This window comes from Lemur catta, chromosome 1 (assembly GCF_020740605.2).
Source record: "Lemur catta isolate mLemCat1 chromosome 1, mLemCat1.pri, whole genome shotgun sequence".
NCBI lineage: Eukaryota > Metazoa > Chordata > Mammalia > Primates > Lemuridae > Lemur > Lemur catta.
The window spans coordinates 740,547-761,295 of record NC_059128.1 but is presented as its reverse complement, the minus strand read 5'-3'; the positions used below and the strand labels follow the sequence as shown (position 1 = coordinate 761,295).

Genomic DNA, 20,749 nt, shown 5'->3' with positions numbered 1-20,749 from the left:
TCACCCACAGATTCAGGCTGTCTTTTACTACATCTTTTTAAAAGTTTCCCATGAAGATCACCAGGACATTGTGCGTATTGGAAGAAACATCAGAGCACTGCAATTGGGCCATATTGGAACTAACATCATTAAGGAGTTTTAAGAAAATAGAGGCCGGGTGCGGTGGCTCATGCCTGTAATCCTAGCACTCTGGAAGGCCGAGGCGGGAGGATCGCTTGAGGTCAGGAGTTTGAGACCAGCCTGAGCAAGAGCAAGACCCTGTCTCTACTAAAAATAGAAAGAAATGATTTGGACTAAAATTATTTATATAGAAAAAAATTAGCCGGGCATGGTGGCACATGCCTGTAGTCCCAGCTACTCGGGAGGCTGAGGCAGGAGGAACGCTTAAGCCCAGGAGTTTGAGGTTGCTGTGAGCTAGGCTGACGCCACGGCACTCCCTCTAGCCCGGGTAACAGAGCGAGACTCTGCCTCCAAAAAAAAAAAAAAAAATACAGTAGTAAAATCACAGGGAGTCAATTTTTGGGTTCATATTTCACAACTACAGCATCCATGCAGAACTCTGGGCACTTGAGGGCTACGGCAGTGGAGGATACCAGAGGGAGCCTTTTTATAGAACCTGTGAAGCTTCTGGTATTTTGAAGCCCACAGCACCACCTTTACCGTAAGCACATGATCTTGGACAGTGAAAAGATTCCACCCAAGACATGTGACCAAGACCCTCATCTAACTCCTCCTACTCATCCTAATTATTATTAATATCATCTCATACTAACAAAATATCTTCTATTTTTCTGCAAACCTGGTTGTTGTCTACACACAATATCATTTAATCTTTTTTTTTTTTTATCGTTTTTAAACCTAGTTGTTGAGAGGAATAAAAAGTCAAAGGCTCCTAGCTGGGGTCTGTCCGCTGACATCTGAAGGCCCATCCTTCATCTTCCCTGTTTGCCCCACTCATGGGAATCCCAGGGAGGAATCACAGGTGCTTTCTCACCAGATGGCTGTCACAGGCCCAGACCCTACCAGACCCTCCCTGCCCCACCAGGGAACTGTTGTGAAAACCTGAGCCCGTCTCCCTTCCTGCCCTATGAAGCCACTTGGGACTGTGTTGAGGGGCCTGCCCTGCTCTGCAGACACCTCAGTAGTGGAGAGACTAACCCTTCCCGTGTTCACTCAGTGTTTGTGTGTGTGTGTGTGTGTGTGTGTGTGTGTGTCTGTGCCTGCCTGTGTGTGCAGGTGTCTAACACCATCAGAGCCAACATCTGCACTACATGTCGGTGGGTCCCTCTGCCCTTGAATCCTGTCAGGTAGAATCCATGTTGGGAGCCTGGTGCTGGGACACGGAGCCCCACGGGGTCCTCCTGCTCTTGCTTAGGACGCTGACTCCGTCTGCCCCTGACGTCCCGTAGGCACTTTATCCTGCTTGCCGGCTGGAAGGGACGTTTCTCTCTGTGTGCTGTGCTGCACTGTCCTGTCCAGGAAAAAACCTTTTATTGATTTTCGGACTCACTGAGAAGTGTCGATAATGAATGTCCATCTGGGGAAAAGAGAAAGTGCCTGGAAGCCACTGTCTGCCTTTTGTGCAGGTGACAATATTTTCTCTGATTACCACAAACATATCCAACACAGAGACTGCAGAGGGAAGCACAGAATCGTGAATTCAGAGAAGTTCCCAGGAGGAAACCGCTTTATGGAGAGGAAGCCACGACCCCGAGAGGAAACCAGCACTCACCCTCCACCTGCACCTGCCCTGGGCTGACTCTGCTCCTGTGTCTTGGGCGCCCCCTGGCGGCCCCGCGTTGCCCCGCAGGAGGTTTGTGTCTGGGCTCACACTGATGTCCCCTCACTGTGTCTCTCGCACAGTAGTACAGGGCCGTGTCCTCGGCTCTGAGACTGTTCATTTGCAGAGACAGCGTGTTCTTGCCGTTGTCTCTGGAGATGGTGAATCGGCCTTTCACGGCGTCTGCGTAGTATGTGCTGCTACCACTATAACTAATGTATGAGACCCACTCCAGCCCCTTCCCTGGAGCCTGGCGGACCCAGTGCATGTCATAGCTGCTGAAGGTGAATCCGGAGGCTGCACAGGAGAGTCTCAGGGACCCCCCAGGCTGGACCAAGCCTCCGCCAGACTCCACCAGCTGCACCTCACACTGGACACCTGCAAACACAGACACATCCTGGTCAGAAACTGCCACACACACGCCTGTTTCTCTCCCTCACATCCACTTACACACCCAATATCTCTAGTTCTCCATGAATTACCTTGTAACAGAGCAACAAGGAAAACCCAGCGCAGCCCAGACTCCATGGTGGGTGTCTGTGTTCAGTGCTGATCACCGAATGGGGACACCTGGGAATGCCGGGGCTGGGGCTCCTGTCCCAGAGCTGCAGGGTGAGGGCTGGGCTGGTTTTCATCAGCAGAGGGAGGGCCCTATTTGCATGTCCCCTGCTATATAGCAAGCCCTGGGTAGCCAGCGGAGGGAGGGCAAGACCAGAAAAAACTGGGTGACTGTACTGTGATTAATAGCTCATGTTCACTTATTTAACTTATAGACACATAGAAACCATGTCCTGTAGATGTGAAGTTTCCATGTATTTTACAGATGTAAAAGTAAGCCTAGACACATATGGAAGTTGTGTGATATATCCAGAAACATATATGTGGGAATCTCAGTCTCTGGGCCATGATCCCATCCTTGGAACCCACTGCAGACCAAACCTGGACATGCCGAGGGTGGATTCTAGAGCCCCGATTCTATAATAACAACATAAAGCCAATATCTTGTGTCTCTGCTTTTCATTTTCTTAAAAATATATAGAAAACCTGGCACACAGGATTAATGCAGATAACTGAACCTAAAATTTCCCTTATTATCTATTTGCTCTTTCTCTACCAAATCATCTATTAATTGTTCATGTTAACTTCAATGAGGAATAGTTGATACACAGTGGCCTTAACACAGTTTAAGTGTACGAGTAAAACATGCTGACAGCACCATCACCCTGGCTGCCATATGGAGGAAATCGATTTCCCTCAATGTTTCCACTTCTCCTTCTAAAATTCCTCCTTCTTTCTCCTTTCCTCTCCCTCCCTTTAGCCAGGCACCTGCTAACATAGTTTATGTCACTTCCGTTTTCACTGTCTCGAATTTGTAACAGTGGAATCACGTAGCAGGTGCTTTTTGCCTATTTTACTCACAGCACAGACTGTGGACCCAGCCATGCTGCAGTGTGCCTGACACAGTCATTGCTGTCAAAGATGCAGTGTCCTAATGCATCATTTGCAAAATACACTTGTTTATTAACCTACTGGTTAACGTTGGCATTGTTTCCAATTCCTTGCTATTGTGGATAAAGCTTCTCTTTACGTGGGAAAAGGAGGCAGCTGAGAAAACAGCTCTTCTTCTTTTTACATCAACAACAGTAACAGCAACATCATCATCATTCACATCAACACACCTGCACGGGCCATAGATTAGTACATTTTATTTAATATTTCAGATAATGGAAGTTATATGATCAAGAAGAAACTTGAAATCTGCAGAGAGACCAGGACTTGCAGGTCTCGTATACCGCTGGTGGGATTGCAAATTGATGCAACCTCTGTGGAAAAGAATTTGGAGATACCGCAAAGAGCTAAAAATGAAAATACCATTAGATCCACCAGTAGCACTATTAGGCATCTACCCAAAAGAGCAAAAGACATTCTATAATAAAGACATCTGCACCCGAATGTTTATGGCAGCACAATTCAGTATTGCAAGAGTGTGGAAACAACCCAAGTGTCTCTCAATTCGTGAGGGCATCATTCAAATTTGGTATATGTATACAGGGGAATATTACTCAATTATAGGAAACGACAGTGATCTAGCACCTCTTATATTTTCCTGGATTGAGCATGAGCCCATTATCTGCAGCGAGGTATCACAAGATTGGAGGAATAGGCTCCACATGTACTCGCCATGAAATTGGCAGTAACTGATCAACACTATGGTGCTCACAGGGGAGTAATATTTTCCAGGGATTAGGTGGTGAGGGGGGTAAACTCACAACTAATGGACAAGGTGAGCACTGTAGATGGGAAGGGCATGCCTCTAATCCTCGCTTGGGTCAGGCAAAGACATAAAATGTAACCAAAACATTTGTACCATCATAGTATCCTGAAATAAAATTAAAAAAAGAATAAGAACTGAAATATTCACACTATCCTGTGACTGAACATTGAAGGTGCCCAGAGGCCATGAGAGATCACATGGAGCTTCCAGAGAGGTCTGTACATTTTCACAGCAAGGACCAGTTTGCATATGATCTGTGTATAGACACGGATGAAAAGACAAAGTATATAAAATGTGTGGCATGTCAGTATTTTCTCCCATTCCGTAGGCTGTCTGTTCACTCTCCTGATTGTGTCCGTGGCTGTACAGAAGTTTATAATTTCATGAGGTCCCATTTACTTATTTTTGTTGTTGCTGTGATTGCCTTTGGGGTCTGGAGGATGGACAGGCTTGTAGCTCTGACATGGGTGGGGCAAAGGCAATATTTTATTGTAACCTCAACATTTGTAGCCCCATACTATTCTGAAATAAAAAAGATTTATTAAAAATTAAATAAAAAATAAAAAAAATATACAATTTGCATAAAAGGAAATCAACCTGGGTGGTTTTTTTTGTACTGCTAGATTTAAAAATTTTATTTTATTTTAATTGACAAATAATGCATAAATGTTATAAATAAAATGTGTTTTGATATATGTATACCTTGTATATTGATCAAATTAAGAAACCTCACATTTTCCTCATCCAAAATATTAATCATTTTTAGTTCTATTTTTCATTTCACCATAATATGGTGGTACAAACATTTTGGTTACATATATGCCTTTGCCTCACCTGAGCCAGGGCTCCAGGAGTGCCCTTCCCCCACACAGTTTGGTCCCCATCCATTAGTTGTGAGTTCACCCCCCTGTGCACCCACCTGTCGGGCACCCAGTGAATAGTACCACCATGTGAACACCTTAGTGTTGATCAGTTAGGACCAACTTGATGGTGACCACATGCCGTGCTTGTGTTTCCATTCTTGTGATACCTCCCTTAGTAGAATGGGCTCCAGCTGTATCCAGGTTAATACAAGAGGTGCTAGATCACCATTGTATTTTGTGGCTGAGTAGAACTCCATGGGATACACATACCACATTTTATTAACCCACTCATGTATTGTTGGGCACTTGGGTAAAATTTTATTTATTTTTCATTTACAAATAATAATTATATTGAAGGGATGCAAGAGGATGTCAATACATGTATACATTGACGAATGAAAAAATCAACATAATTACCATGTCCATCATCTCCAATATTGGTTATTTCTTTGTAGTGAGAATGTTAAATTCCTAAGTTGCCGGTATATTCAAATATGCAATACATTACTATTAACTATACTTATACTGTGCAATAGAACAGAGAGCAGTCTGTGACTGATGTAATTAGAAATCCAAAATATACTAAAATAATATATGGTAAAACATAACAGGGTGTCGTCTGGTTTTGGTGCTTTTGAAAGAGGCTGTAAGTATCTTACTCACGGCAGATATTCACCTGCTGACAATATTGCATATCCTTAACACGGAAGCACAGATCACAATTGTATCTAGGAATCCCACAAAAAATTTTTGAAAAATATCCCTATACTGTTATGGGTTTTGCCATATATAATATGTACAAGGATGTACACCTCACCTTAAACACTGTAAGGATTTCCTTGCCTAAATCACCATGGTCATAGCCCACATTGTCCCAAAATATGCTACTGTGGGCTTGGATGCTCTGAGCCTCGGAGTAGCAAGATAAAAATAAATTATTTCATTATAACTTACTCTTAGTTATGACAAAACAAGACCCCATGCATCATCTCCTTAAAATAGTAAATACAGGCTGATGTGAGTTAAAAGAGACTGTTCAAAGATGAAACCCATTATGCAAGAGCAGTTTAGAGCAAAGGTGATTATCCCAACGGTGTCTGCTGTAGCCGTCCCCATTTGCTGTGTTTGACTAGGAGAGAATGAAGGCATCTCACGGAGGGTGACTGCAAATGTTATTTTGTGGCTCTACACACTGTCACCACATGCATCTTACTGAAATCGCTGATTCCTGTCAATAAGCAATTGGTAAATCTGATTTTATCTTATGGATTTCATTGCTATGCTCTGATAGGGACATATTTAAACAGGCTACCAGCTACAGTTTAGAAAATTTCTTGAAAAATAGAATCCATAAACACCAGTAAATATAAAATAATCAAGAATTATTAGAAACATGTACTACGGCCTTTAGCAAATAAACTAAGAAAATAAGCACGTTGCCAACTGTAGATATGAACATTCCGAGCTGCGCTACTGTGAAGAGAGGATCCTGCGCTGACCTGAGTTGCCCTGCACGGATCCCACTTTCCCACGACACACACGTGCAGCCACACCCATCCACGCCATCCGTTCCTGCCGTGCGTCAGCTGTGCTGCTTCCACACACACGAGATCTCATCCAACAGGTCCGGGGTGGTGGCTGCTCCATTGTGGCTCTCTGCTCCTCTGCTCCAAATGTCATGATGTCACATTCATAGAGCAACCTCTCTCAAGGCCTCAGGGGAGCCCCCCAGGCTGATTTCCCTGCTCCTCACTTTATTCCAGAATCGCTCAACATCAGGTCCTGTCATCTGATGCCACTTCTCTAGGACAGACCCTGGGGCCCCTGCCCGAGCCCTTGCAGACTCAGCCCACAGAGTCCCCGTGTCCTGTTCTCCCCAGGAGGACACCTGCCTTCTTTGCCATAATGTCCATGTTCCTCAGCCTCACGCTGAGTGACCCTTCTCCTGTGGCCACCTTAGGGCCACCGACAGCGTCCTGCACCACGATATGTGCTCACCAACACCTGAGCTTGCAGCTCTCTTGGGCTTTACATAAACCAAGTGTGTTTTAATGCTGTAGGAATTTAGAATTAAAAATAATATATGAATTGCTAAACTCAACAGAATAACTCTAAAGAAGCAGTGGCCACATGTGTCCTGGTGGTCCTGTCCCTTCCTCCACACTCCCTGATGTGCAGTGTGGTGTCACCACCTTCCTGTCTGAACCTGTGGCCATTTCATAGGCAGGGACTGTACAAGGTGGCAAAACCTCTCACACAGTTAACCGTTTCCTACTTATGAGGACGACATATCTGTGTGTACAGGTAGACATGGAAATAACTCAAGAATGGAAATTTCTTCATAAGATGGATGGTGCACCTCAGTTTCCATGAGAATCCCTCATGATGACAAACTACATTTTGGAAGAAATCTTTTCCAAAGCCCATGTTGTCTAGAGACAAATCCTTGTTCACTACATGACCCTGGTTCCCTCTTGATGACGACGGGTGTGAGAGTAAAACCAGGGGACGAGTTTGCTCTCCACAGGAAGGAGGGGGACACAGGAGAGGGCAGTCAGGAGGAGCAGAGGGGGGAGGATGAGGAGGCTCCTGGACAAAGGACCATCTGGGGCAGACATTTCACACAGGAGGGACTCGACTGCAGAGTGCTGTGTCATCATGTGGAGCCATAAAGATACCACTCACAAGGACCTGGATGCCACCGCAGAGCTCTCAGCACATTCAGGTTCCACCTGCAGGTCTCCCCGATGCCACAGGTGTTGAAGGTGACTCTGTGAGAGTCTCAGTGGACACATCCCACTCTGACCAATCACTCTCATTCTCTCAGCTACTAATGGCCACTTGCGTTTCCAACGTGAGTCCAGGCCCAGGTGACAGCAGGAGCGTCCAAGCAGTGGTGGGTGACACAGTCCCATCAATCTTTCCCCAGTCCCACAGGAGCCACAGCCTGGGCCACACCTGAGCTGCAGGTAAAGGGCCTGAGTCCTGGGATTTAGACACAGAGACCACACCCTCCATTTTCTTGGAGAAGAAGGAGAAGGCGAAGATGAGAAAATAGAACCTAGGGAGAAACATAACAGACTTGCAGAAAAAAATAGAACTGAATTAGTTCTGCATCAGGAATGTTTAGTTTTAAATGAGGAGAGAAAAATGTAAAACCATTAGGTTTTATGAGACAGTGACCCTGCCCAGGTCCCTGCATGTCCCAATCTCAATCCCAAAGACTGTCCCACTCAGGGAGTCCCACTGAGGTCTGTGCTGAGTCTGGTTGGAAAATGCACAGCAGGTTCCCCTGGGCTCCCTCAGGCCTCTGACCCCTGTGACAACCGCAGGGTCACTTCTGCCCACGTGAGTGACGTTCTACCTTGTGTGCAGGTGACAATGTGTTCATTTACTACAACAAGACTCTTCTAATTCAGACACTACAGGGACGAGCACACAGCCACGAAATGAAATAGGTCCCAGGATGAGATTTCTAGAGGGGAGGCCCCAAACTCTGACATAAAATGAACTATTATTTTTTCCTCCACCTGCACCTGCCCCGGGCTGACTCTGCTCCTGTGCCTTGGGCGCCCCCTGGCGGCCCCACGGGCACCAGCAGGAGGTCTGTGTCTGGGCTCACACTGATGTCCCCTCACTGTGTCACTGGCACAGTAGTACAGGGCCGTGTCCTCGGCTCTCAGACTGTTCATTTGCAGAGACAGCGTGTTCTTGGCGTTGTCTCTGGAGATGGTGAATCGGCCCTTCACGGCGTCTGCGTAGCTTGTGCTACCACCGTTACCATTAATGTATGAGACCCACTCCAGCCCCTTCCCTGGAGCCTGGCGGACCCAGCTCATCCAGTAGCTGCTGAAGGTGAATCCAGAGGCTGCACAGGAGAGTCTCAGGGAACCCCCAGGCTGGACCAAGCCTCCTCCAGACTCCACCAGCTGCACCTCACACTGGACACCTGCAAACACAGACACATCCTGGTCAGAAACTGCCACACACACCCCTGTTTCTCTCACTCACATCCCCTCACACACCCAATGTCTCTAGTTCTCCATGAATTACCTTGTAATAGAGCAACAAAGAAAAGCCAGCGCAGCCCAGACTCCATGGTGAGTGTCTGTGTTCAGTGCTGATCACCGAATGGGGACACCTGGGAAGGCCGGGGCTGGGGCTCCTGTCCCAGAGCTGCAGGGTGAGGGCTGGGCTGGTTTTCATCAGCAGAGGGAGGGCCCTATTTGCATGTCCCCTGCTATATAGCGAGCCCTGGGTGGGGACACCTGAGGGAGTGCAGGGCCCAAAGATAAGGGGGACTTCATAGGTCATGATATTTTATAGATGAAACCGTACAAACAGAAGCATAGAGGAGTTATGCAATGTGCTCAAGGCGAAGCACATATCTGGTGAGAGGCACCTGCAGTATCTGGCCTGAGCTCCCCAACACTACATCCTACTGCTGCCCTGAACCAGCTCCAGGATCAATGTGAACATGCCTCATAGGTTTTGCAAAATCCCCTTTCTGTAATGAGAACATGATGGCAGTTTGCTATATTCTAACGTTACAACTTCAAGGCTGTATCAAACTTTGGGCCACCTAAATCCACACTGCCCTTGACACTGTTGTGCATTAACTTTGACATGAGCCTCACTCAGGTGAGGGGATTCGGGTTTTCACAAACTGTGTAATACAACTGCTGTTTCCTCTGTGTTGGGCCTAGGGCACATGAGTGGGGCCTGGAAGGATCCACTGCAGTTTGTCCTTACATTTCCCTCTTGCCAGGCAGGTCCACACAGGCCCAGGTTCAGTCCATGGGGCTGCCATGTGCCTGGGACAGTAACCAGCCCTGATCTCTGTGGAAGTCACACTGTGAGTGTGAGTGGTCAGGCTCCACTCTCCCCTGCTGCAGGTGGCCCTGTGGTCATACTTGACATTCACTAGTGTCCCCTCCCACCTGAACTATGGATCCTTCTAACACACAGCAGCATTTTGCAGTGAGGGTTGCTGTGTCTTGTTCCCTGATGTAGTGACTCAGGCCTGAGCACTGCAGAGCCATTGTCCTTGGTCCCTTGGCCACCCGCAGGCATGTGGTTGATGCAATTGACCTTCCCAGTGTGGAATGCAGTGGAGAAACCACAGAAACTGCCTCAGCCCAAGGGACTGCCCCTGCCTCCATGGGAACACACAAGCTTAGCCTCCAAAGCAGAGTTAGTGTCTATCGGTGGGAAAGGGCCTTTCATTGTTGGCTGGTCCACACTCATGAGGGCCCCAATTGAGTGGCACCAGACCAGGTCTCAGATTCAGGGGAGCACATTGTGTCCCCAGTAGGAATGATCCTACCTGGGAACAACGATTTCTAACCAACCACAGTCTACCATTGTGGCAGTAAGAGGAACGATTTCAGAGGTTGTTACCATGGATGTCACAGGGCTCCTTAACTGAGTGAAGGATTCACTTGATGGCAAATTCACTAAGACCTTTGACTCTGGAAGGTACAGAAACTCACTTTGACTGGATCCAGTGCATGTGTGTGTCTTTCCAAACACAAGGACTCACTCAGGACCACTAGCTCTGTGATTACCATGCGTCCAATTCCTTTAGAGAAGGCTTTTCATAATGTTTTTAGTGCCAACTGCTGTTGCTGCAGCTTGAAATCATCTGGAGGTGGGAACCAATCACAACGTTTGGAAATTAAATGAAACAATTCCTGTAGGTATTTCTTTTTGGCAACCACTCTAGTACTCTTTAATAAGCTCTCAACAATTTCAGATACTCAGATAGTCTTACTCATTATTTTACTCTGAGCAGAATGTTAATCTTAACCCTTACTTATGTCCTGGAGATTTCCAACTTACCTCTCTCTGGGTAGATGTGTGTGCGACTTTTAGCGTTCTCCAGGCCCTTGGTGACGAAATACAGGAATGTTCTTTGCTCGATGCAAAGCCTTTGGCCTTCAAGACCCTATCTGAACATCCTGCTGACTACGCCAGTTTGTCGGGCGTTAGCTACGCTCCCAGCAAAAGTTGGGGTCCCTCAGACAGGGGTCGTCACAAAGGATGAAAAAATAGTAGGAATCAGAAATAAAAATAAGACACAGAGCCAAAGATATCATTTATAAAGTAAAGATTTATGAAGATAGGCAAAGGAGGGTGCCCGGAAGATTACGTGCCCTCCCGCCAGACATGCAACCAAGACTGAAGTTTTACACAGATATTTATAATGTACAGAGTTTTGGTTGCCAGGGGTAGCAGGGTTGACATAGTAACAGGTAGTTTGGCTTAGGGTCAAAGTCTTCTAAAAGGCTTCTATAGATCTTTTAACTAACTCTGTTTAGGTGAACGATGGGTTATAAAATCTTCTTAGGGCAAACTTGTAAGTTTTATGATAAGGCTATTACTTCAGGAAAAACAGAGACATCTTGGCTCTGGTTATTGTGTAAGAGAGATTTTCGAAGTCAAGCATGAACTGTCCCTTATGCTATTTACTTTACCTGCATGGTTCAGTCTGGGTCCTGTTAGAGCAGCATATCTTATTGATCAGCTTTTATCTCTGATCAGCTGTCATCTCCTGGGGCCTGTCTTTGTTGATCAGCTCCGCTTCCTGTGGCTCCATGCAAGACCTGCTTTGTCTTTCAAAGCAGGTGAGAACCACAGGCTTGAGACTGCAGGGTCACCTTGGAATGCAGCTGCTACTGACCATTGAGACTCCCTCCTGAGGCCAGGCAGCTTTTGATATGCGAACTAATATGTTTACATTTTCCTTTAGGGCAAAGCCTTGTGACACTCCTGAAATCGTTTCTGTTATTAAAAATATAGGGGGCATTTCTATAAATCAATATTTCTTACGCTGAACAACTAATGGCCAATAAATATTTGAAAAAATTCACAATGTCCCTAATCATCAGGGAAATGCAAATCAAAACCACAATGAGATATCACCTAACTCCAATGGCTTTTACCAAGAAGTCTCAAACCATGATATGCTGGCATGAATGTGGAGAGAAAGGTACACTCACACGCTGTTGGTGTGACTGCAAATTAATGCAACCTCTATGGAATATGAATCACATGTCAATAATAAAGCTGGAGGTTGATAACCAGTAATTCATATTACTAATGTAAACTTTTCGTTAGAATATAGTCCTCAGCCTGGTGTAAAACTGGCTTTCATGACAGAAGTCATTGCACTTTTTAGAGCTTGTGGATTAGCCAAAACTGGGATAAAATTCATACGTTTTTGCAGTAGTGCATGAAATTGGGATGCTTTGCAAAGAAAAGTGTTTCTCACAACTTCTGGAGACCCTATCAAAATGAACAAGAAGCCGTGGGACTTTAGATAAAGTTCTAAGCCCTAGAGATCTCACAAATGTAACTTTGGAAATCATGCAAAAAAAATAATAGCATGGGAGTTAAACAAGTCTTGTAGAATATCATTACACAGAAAAAGCAGCCTTGAGCTCGTTTATAAACGCACCTAAGCTTGTAAGGCATTACCACTACTTATAAAACACACCATCCATTCATTAAAAGTCTTCTGAAAATGTTCATCAAATTGACATTATTAAGTTGAAAATGTCACAATGTTAAGAGTTTCCTGAACTCCCTTGGCCAATGGTTCTACCATGAGCACTGTGGCATTAGTGTCCCCTCCCTGGAGGACACATCAGTTACTACCCGATGGCTTGGTAGCTGCACAGTTCAAACACTTAGATTATACCGTGAGTACGAGCATTCTCCCTACTGCATGGAAGAGTTAAAAATTCTTGAAAGTAATGCATGTGTTATAGCCACTCCTGTCACTCACAGCTTCAGCTGCCTTTTACTGCATCTTTGTAAAAGTCCTCATGAAGTTCAACCAGGACAATGTGGGTACTGGAAGAGATATCAGAGCAATGCACTTGGGCCATATTGGAACTAATATTAGTAAGGACTTTTAAGAAAATACAGCAGTGAAATTACAGGGAGGCAATTCTTGGGTTCATATTTCACAACTACAGCATCAAATCAGAGCTCTGAGCACTTGCTGGCTACTGCAGTGGAGGCTGCCAAAGTGAGCATTTTTATAGAACCAGTGAAGCTTCTGGTACTTTGAAGGCCACAGTCGACCCACGACCTTCAGGATAAGCTGATGATCTTGGAGAGTGAAAACCTTCCACTCATGACATGCGACCGAGGAGTTAGGTCTTCCTTCTCTTGCTTAGGACGCTGACTCCCTCTGCCACTGACGACACTTTATGCTGCTTGCCGGCTAGAAGGAACGTTCAGTTCTGTGTGCTGTGCTCCATGTGCTGTCCAAGACAAAATATTTTATGTATTTTTGAATTTATTCAGAAGTGTTGACAATTAATGTCAATTTGGGGACAGGAGAAAGTGATTGGAACCAAACCTCTGCCTTTTGAGCAGGTGACAATATTTTCTCTCATTACCACAAACATGTCTAACTCAGAGACTGCAGAGGGAAGCACAGAATCGTGAATTCAGAGAAATTCCCCAGAGGAAACCGCTTTATGGAGAGGAAGCCACGACCCCGAGAGGAAACCAGCCCTCACCCTCCACCTGCACCTGCCCTGGGCTGACTCTGCTCCCGTGTCTTGGGAGCCCTATGGCGGCCCCGCGCTGCCCCGCAGGAGGTTTGTGTCTGGGCTCACACTGATGTCCCCTCACTGTGTCTCTGGCACAGTAGTACAGGGCCGTGTCCTCGGCTCTCAGACTGTTCATTTGCAGAGAGACAGTGCTTTTGGAATCATCCCTTGAGATGGTGAATCTGCCTTTCACAGATGCAGCATATTCTGTCTTGTAACTATTAGCTTTGTTTCTAACAAGAGCAACCCACTCCAGCCCCTTCCCTGGAGCCTGGCGGACCCAGCTCATGTAGTAGTCACTGAAGGTGAATCCGGAGGCTGCACAGGAGAGTTGCAGGGACCCACCAGGCTGGACCAAGCCTCCCCCAGACTCCACCAGCTGCACCTCACACTGGACACCTGTAAACACAGACACATCCTGGTCAGAAACTGCCACACACACCCCTGTTTCTCTCCCTCACATCCCCTCCCACACCCAATATCTCTAGTTCTCCATGAATTACCTTGTAGCAGAGCAACAAGGAAAACCCAGCGCAGCCCAGACTCCATGGTGAGTGTCTGTGTTCAGTGCTGATCACTGAATGGGGACACCTGGGAATGTCGGGGCTGGGGCTCCTGTCCCAGAGCTGCAGGGTGAGTGCTGGGCTGGTTTTCATCAGCAGAGGGAGGGCCCTATTTGCATGTCCCCTGCTATATAGCAAGCCCTGTGTAGCCAGCTGAGGGAGGGCAAGACCAGAAAAAAACTGGGTGACTGTACTGTGATTAATAGCTCAAGTTCACTTATTTAACTTATAGACACATATAAACCATGTGCTGTAGGTGTGAGGTTTCCATGTATTTTACAGAGGTAAAAGTAAGCCTAGACACATATGGAAGTTGTGTGATATGTCCAGAAACACATATGTGGGAATCTCAGTGTCTGGGCCATGATCCCGTCCTTGGAACCCACTGGAGACCAAACCTGGACATGCCTAGGGTGGATTCTAGAGCCCTGATTCTATAATAATAACATAAAGCCAATATCTTGTCTCTCTGCTTTTTTTTTCTTAAAAATATATAGAAAACCTGGCACACAGTATTAATGCTGATAACTGACCCTAAAATTTCCCTTATTGTCTATTTGCTCCTTCTCTACCAAATCATCTATTAATTGTTCATGTCAACTTTAATGAGGAATAGTTCATACACAGTGGCCCAACACAGTTCAAGTGTACAAGTGAAACATGCTGACAGCACCGTCACCCTGGCTGCCATATGGAGGAAATCGATTTCCCTCAATGTTTCCACTTCTCCTTCTAAAATTCCTCCTTCTTTCTCCTTTCCTCTCCCTCCCTTTAACCAGGCACCTGCTAACATAGTTTATGTTACTTCCGTTTTCACTGTCTCGAATTTGTAACAGTGGAATCACATAGCAGGTGCTTTTTGCCTATTTTACTCACAGCACAGACTGTGGACGCAGCCATGCTGCAGTGTGCCTGACACAGTCATTGCTATCAAAGATGCAGTGTCCTGATGCATCATTTGCAAAATACACTTGCTTATTAACCTACTGGTTAAGGTTGGCATTGTTTCCAATTCATTGCTATTGTGGATAAAGCTTCTCTTTATGTGGGAGAAGGAGGCAGCTGAGAAAACAGCTCTTCTTCTTTTTACATCAACAACAGTAACAGCAACATCATAATCATTCACATCAACACACCTGCACGAGCCATACGTTAGCACATTTTATTTAATATTTCAGGTAATGGAAGTTATATGACCAAGAAGAAACTTGAAATCCTCAGAGAGACCAGGACTTCCAGGACTCTGATACCGCTGGTGGGACTGCAAATTAATGCAACCTCTGTGGAAAAGATTTTGGAGATACCTCAAAGAGCTGAAAATGGAAATACCATTAGATCCACCAATATCACTATTAGGCATCTACCCAAAAGAGCAAAAGACATTCTATAATAAAGACATCTGCACCCGAATGTTTATGGCAGCACGATTCAGTATTGTAAGGATGTGGAAACAACCCAAGTGTCTCTCAATTCATGTGGGCATCATTCAACTTTGGTATATGTATACAGGGGAATATTACTCAATTATAGGAAACGACAGTGATCTAGCACCTCTTATATTTTCCTGGATTAAGCTTGAGCCCATTATCTGCAAGGAGGTATCACAAGATGGGAGGAATAGGCTCCACATGTACTCGCCATGAAATTGGCACTAACTGATCAACACTATGGTGCTCACACGGTAGTAATATTTTCCAGGGATTAGGTGGTGAGGGGGGTAAACTCACAACTAATGGATGAGGTGAGCATTGTAGACGGGAAGGGCATGCCTCTAATCCTCGCGTGGGTGAGGCAAAGACATAAAATGTAACCAAAACATTGATACCATCATAGTATCCTGAAATAAAATTAAAAAAAAGAATAAGAACTGAAATATTCACACTATCCTGTGACTGAACATTGAAGGTGCCCAGAGGCCGTGAGAGATCAGATGGAGCTTCCAGAGAGGTCTGTACATTTTCACAGCAAGGACCAGTTTGCATATGATCTGCGTATAGACACGGATGAAAAGACAAAGAATATAAAATGTGTGGCATGCCAGTATTTTCTCCCATTCCGTAGGCTGTCTGTTCACTCTCCTGATTGTGTCCTCGTTGTGCAGAAGTTTATAATTTGATCAGGTCCCATTTACTGATTTTTGTTGTTGCTGTGATTGCCTTTGGGGTCTGGAGGATGGACAGGCTTGTAGCTCTGACATGGGTGGGGTAAAGGCAATATTTTATTGTAACCTCAACATTTGTAGCCCCATACTATTCTCAAATAAAAAAGATTTATTAAAAAATAAATAAAAAATAAAAAAATTATACAATTTGCATAAAAGGAAATAAACCTGGGTGGGATTTTGTACTGCTAGATTTAAAAATTTTATTTTATTTTAATTGGCAAATAATGCATAAATGTTAGAAATAAAATGTGTTTTCATATATGTATACCTTGCATATTGATCAAATTAAGAAACCTCACATTTTCCTCATCCAAAATATTAATCATTTTTAGTTCTATTTTTTATTTCACTATATTATGGTGGTACAAACATTTTGGTTACATATATGCCTTTGCCTCACCTGAGCCAGGGCTCCAGGAGTGCCCTTCCCCCACACAGTTTGGTCCCCATCCATTAGTTGTGAGTTCACCCCCCTGTGCACCCACCTGTTGGGCACCCACTGCCATGTGAACACCTTAATGTTCATCAGCTAGTACCAACTTGATGGTGACCACATGCCGTGCTTGTTTTTCCATTCTTGTGATACCTCGCTTAGCAGAATGGGCTCCAGCTCTATCCAGGTTAATACAAGAGGTGCTAGATCACCATTGTTTTTTGTGGCTGAGTAGAACTCCATGGGATACACATACCACATTTTATTAATCCACTCATGTATTGTTGGGCACTTGGGTAAAATTTTATTTATTTTTCATTTACAAATAATAATTATATATACTGAAGGGATGCAACAGGATGTCAATACATGTATACATTGATGAATGAAAAAATCAACATAATTACCATGTCCATCATCTCCAATATTGGTTATTTCTTTGTAGTGAGAATGTTAAATTCCTAAGTTGCCGGTATATTCAAATATGCAATACATTACTATTAACTATACTTATACTGTGCAATAGAACAGAGAGCAGTCTGTGATTGATGTAATTAGAAATCCAAAATATACTAAAATAATATATGGTAAAATATAACAGGGTGTCGTCTGGTTTTGGTGCTTTTGAAAGAGGCTATGAGTATCTTACTCACGGCAGATATTCACCTGCTGACAATATTGCATATCCTTAACACGGAAGCACAGATCACAATTGTATCTAGGAATCCCACAAAAAATTTTTGAAAAATATCCCTATACTGTTATGGGTTTTGCCATATATAATAGGTACAAGGAGGTACACCTCACCCTAAACACACTGTAAGGATTTCCTTGCCTAAATCACCATGGTCATAGCCCACATTGTCCCAAAATATGCTACTGTGGGCTTAGATGCTCTGAGCCTCGGAGTAGCAAGATAAAATTAAATTATTTCATTATTACTTACTCTTAGTTATGACAAAGCAAGACCCCATGCATCATCTCCTTAAATAGTAAATACAGGTTGATGTGAGTTAAAATAGACCCTGCAAAGAAGAGACCCATTATGCAAGAGCAGTTTAGAGCAAAGCTGATTATCCCAACGGTGTCTGCTGTAGCCGTCCCCATTTGCTGTGTTTGACTACGAGAGAACGAAGGCATCTCTCGGAGGGTGACTGCAAACGTTATGTTGTGGCTCCACACACCGTCACCACATGCATCTTACTGAAATCGCTGATTCCTGTCAATCAGCAACTGGTAAATCTGTTTTTATCTTATGGATTTCATTGCTATGCTCTGATAGGGACATATTTAAACAGGCTACCAGCTACAGTTTAGAAAATTTCTTGAAAAAAAGAATCTATAAACACCAGTAAATATAAAATAATCAGGAATTACTAGAAACATATGCTACTGCCTTCAGAAAATAAACTAAGAAAATAAGCATGTTGCCAACTGTAGATATGAACATTCCAAGCTGCGATACTGTGAAGAGAGGATCCTGCGCTGACTTGAGTTGTGCTGCACGGATCCCACTTTCCCACGATACACACGTGCAGCTACACCCATCCACGCCATCTGTTCCTGCCGTGCGTCAGCTGTGCTGCTTCCACGCACGCATGATCTCATCCAACAGGTGCGGAGTGGCATCTCCTCCACAGTGCTGCTGCCCCCCCTCCTCCAATTGTGGTGCCCACTCGTTTAAGGAACAGCCTCTCTCAAGGCCTCAGGGGAGCCCCCCAGGCTGATTTCCCTGCTCCTCACTTTATTCCAGAATCGCTCAACATCAGGTCCTGTCATCTCATGCCCTGCTGCCCCTGCCCAACCCCTTGCTGACTCAGCCCACAGAGTCCCCATGTCCTGTTCTCCCCAGGAGGACACCTGCCTTCTTTGCCATAATGTCCATGAGTGACCGGTCTCCTGTGGCCACCTCAGGGCCACCCACAGCGACCTGCACCACGATATGTGCTCACCGACACCTGAGCTTGCAGTTCTCTTGGGCTTTACATAAATCAAGTGTGTTTTAATGCTGTAGGAATTTAGAATTAAAAATACTATATGAATTGCTAAACTCAACAGAGTAACTCTAAAGAAGCAGTGGCCACATGTGTCCTGCTGGTCCTGTCCCTTCCTCCACACTCCCTGATGTGCAGTGTGGTGTCACCACCTTCCTGTCTGAACCGGTGGCCATTTCATAGGCAGGGACTGTACAAGGTGGCAAAGCCTCTCACACAGTTAACTGTTTCCTACTTATGAGGAGGACATATCTGTGTGTACAGGTAGACATAGAAATAACTCAAGAATGGAAATTTCTTCATAAGGTGGATGGTGCACCTCATTTTCCATGAGAATCCCTCATGATGGCAAACTACATTTTGCAAGAAATCTTTTCCAAAGCCCTTGTTGTCTAGAGACAAATCCTTGTTCACTACATGAACCTGGTTCCCTCTTGATGACGGTGGGGGTGAGAGTAAAACCAGGGGACGAGTTTGCTCTCCACAGGAAGGAGGGGGACACAGGAGAGGGCAGTCAGGAGGAGCAGAGGGGGGAGGATGAGGAGGCTCCTGGACAAAGGACCATCTGGGGCAGGCACCTGACACAGGAGGGAGTCGACTGCAGGGTGCTGTGTCATCATGTGGAGCCATAAAGATACCAGTCACAAGGACCTGGATGCCACCACAGGGAGCTCAGCACATTCAGGTTCCACCTGCAGGTCTCCCCGATGCCACAGGTGTTGAAGGTGACTCTGTGAGAGTCTCAGTGGACACATCCCACTTTGACCAATCACTCTCATTCTCTCAGCTACTAATGGCCACTTGCGTTTCCAATGTGAGTCCATGCCCAGGTGACAGCAGGAGGGTCCCAGCAGTGGTGGGTGACACAGTCCCATCAATGTTTCCCAGGTCCCACAGGAGCCACAGCCTGGGCCACACCTGAGCTGCAGGTAAAGGGCCTGAGCCCCGGGATTTAGACACGGAGACCACACCCTCCATTTTCTTGGAGAAGAAGGAGAAGACAAAGATGTGAAAAATAGAACCTAGGGAGAAACATAACAGACTTGCAGGAAAAAATAGAACTGAATTAGTTCTGCATCAGGAATGTTTAGTTTTAAATGAATAGAGTAAAATTCGAAACCGTTAGGTTTTATGAGACACTGACCCTGCCCAGGTCCCTGCATGTCCCAATCTGAATCCAAAGACTGTCCCACTCAGGGAGTCCCGTTGAGGTCTGTGCTGAGTCTGGTTGGAAAATGCGCAGCAGGTTCCCCTGGGCTCCCTCAGGACTCTGTCCCCTGTGACAACCGCAGGGTCACTTCTGCCCACGTGAGTGACGTTCTGCCTTGTGTGCAGGTGAAAACGTGTTCATTTACTACAACAAGACGCTTCTAATTCAGACACTGCAGGGACGAGCACTGAGCCAGGAAAGGAGATAGGTCCCAGGATGAAATTTCTAGAGAGGAGTCCCCAAACTCTGACAGGAAACCATTATTGTCCCCTACACCTGCCCTGGGCTGACTCTGCTCCTGTGTCTTGGGCGCCCCCTGCCGGCCCCGCACTGCCCCGCAGGAGGTATGTGTCTGGACTCACACTGATGTCCCCTCACTGTGTCTCTAGCACAGTAGTACAGGGCCATGTCCTCGGCTCTCAGACTGTTCATTTGCAGAGAGACAGTGCTTTTGGAATCATCCCGTGAGATGGTGAATCTGCCTTTCACAGATGCAGCATATTCTGCTGTCCCACCACTAGCCTGGTTTCTAATAAAACCAACCCACTCCAGCCCCTTCCCTGGAGCCTGGCGGACCCAGTTCATCCAGTAGTCACTGAAGGTGAATCCGGAGGCTGCACAGGAGAGTCTCAGGGACCCCCCAGGCTGGACCAAGCCTCCCCCAGACTCCACCAGCTGCACCTCACGCTGGACACCTGCAAACACAGACACATCCTGGTCACAAACTGCCACACACACCCCTGTTTCTCTCACTCACATCCCCTCCCACACCCAATGTCTCTAGTTCTCCACGAATTACCTTGTAACAGAGCAACAAGGAAAACCCAGCGGAGCCCAGACTCCATGGTGAGTGTCTGTGTTCAGTGCTGATCACCGAATGGGGACACCTGGGAATGCCGG

General features: G+C 45.7%; 1 gene segment (V, D, J or C); it reads right to left on the bottom strand.

Moving 5' to 3' along the window:
• Positions 1-7,599: 7,599 nt before the first annotated feature.
• On the bottom strand, positions 7,600-14,034 carry LOC123643477. The segment is given in 4 exon segments: positions 7,600-7,689; positions 7,877-7,979; positions 8,543-8,867; positions 13,989-14,034. Coding segments are annotated over 4 exon segments (564 nt in total).
• Between the last annotated feature and the right edge of the window lie 6,715 nt (positions 14,035-20,749).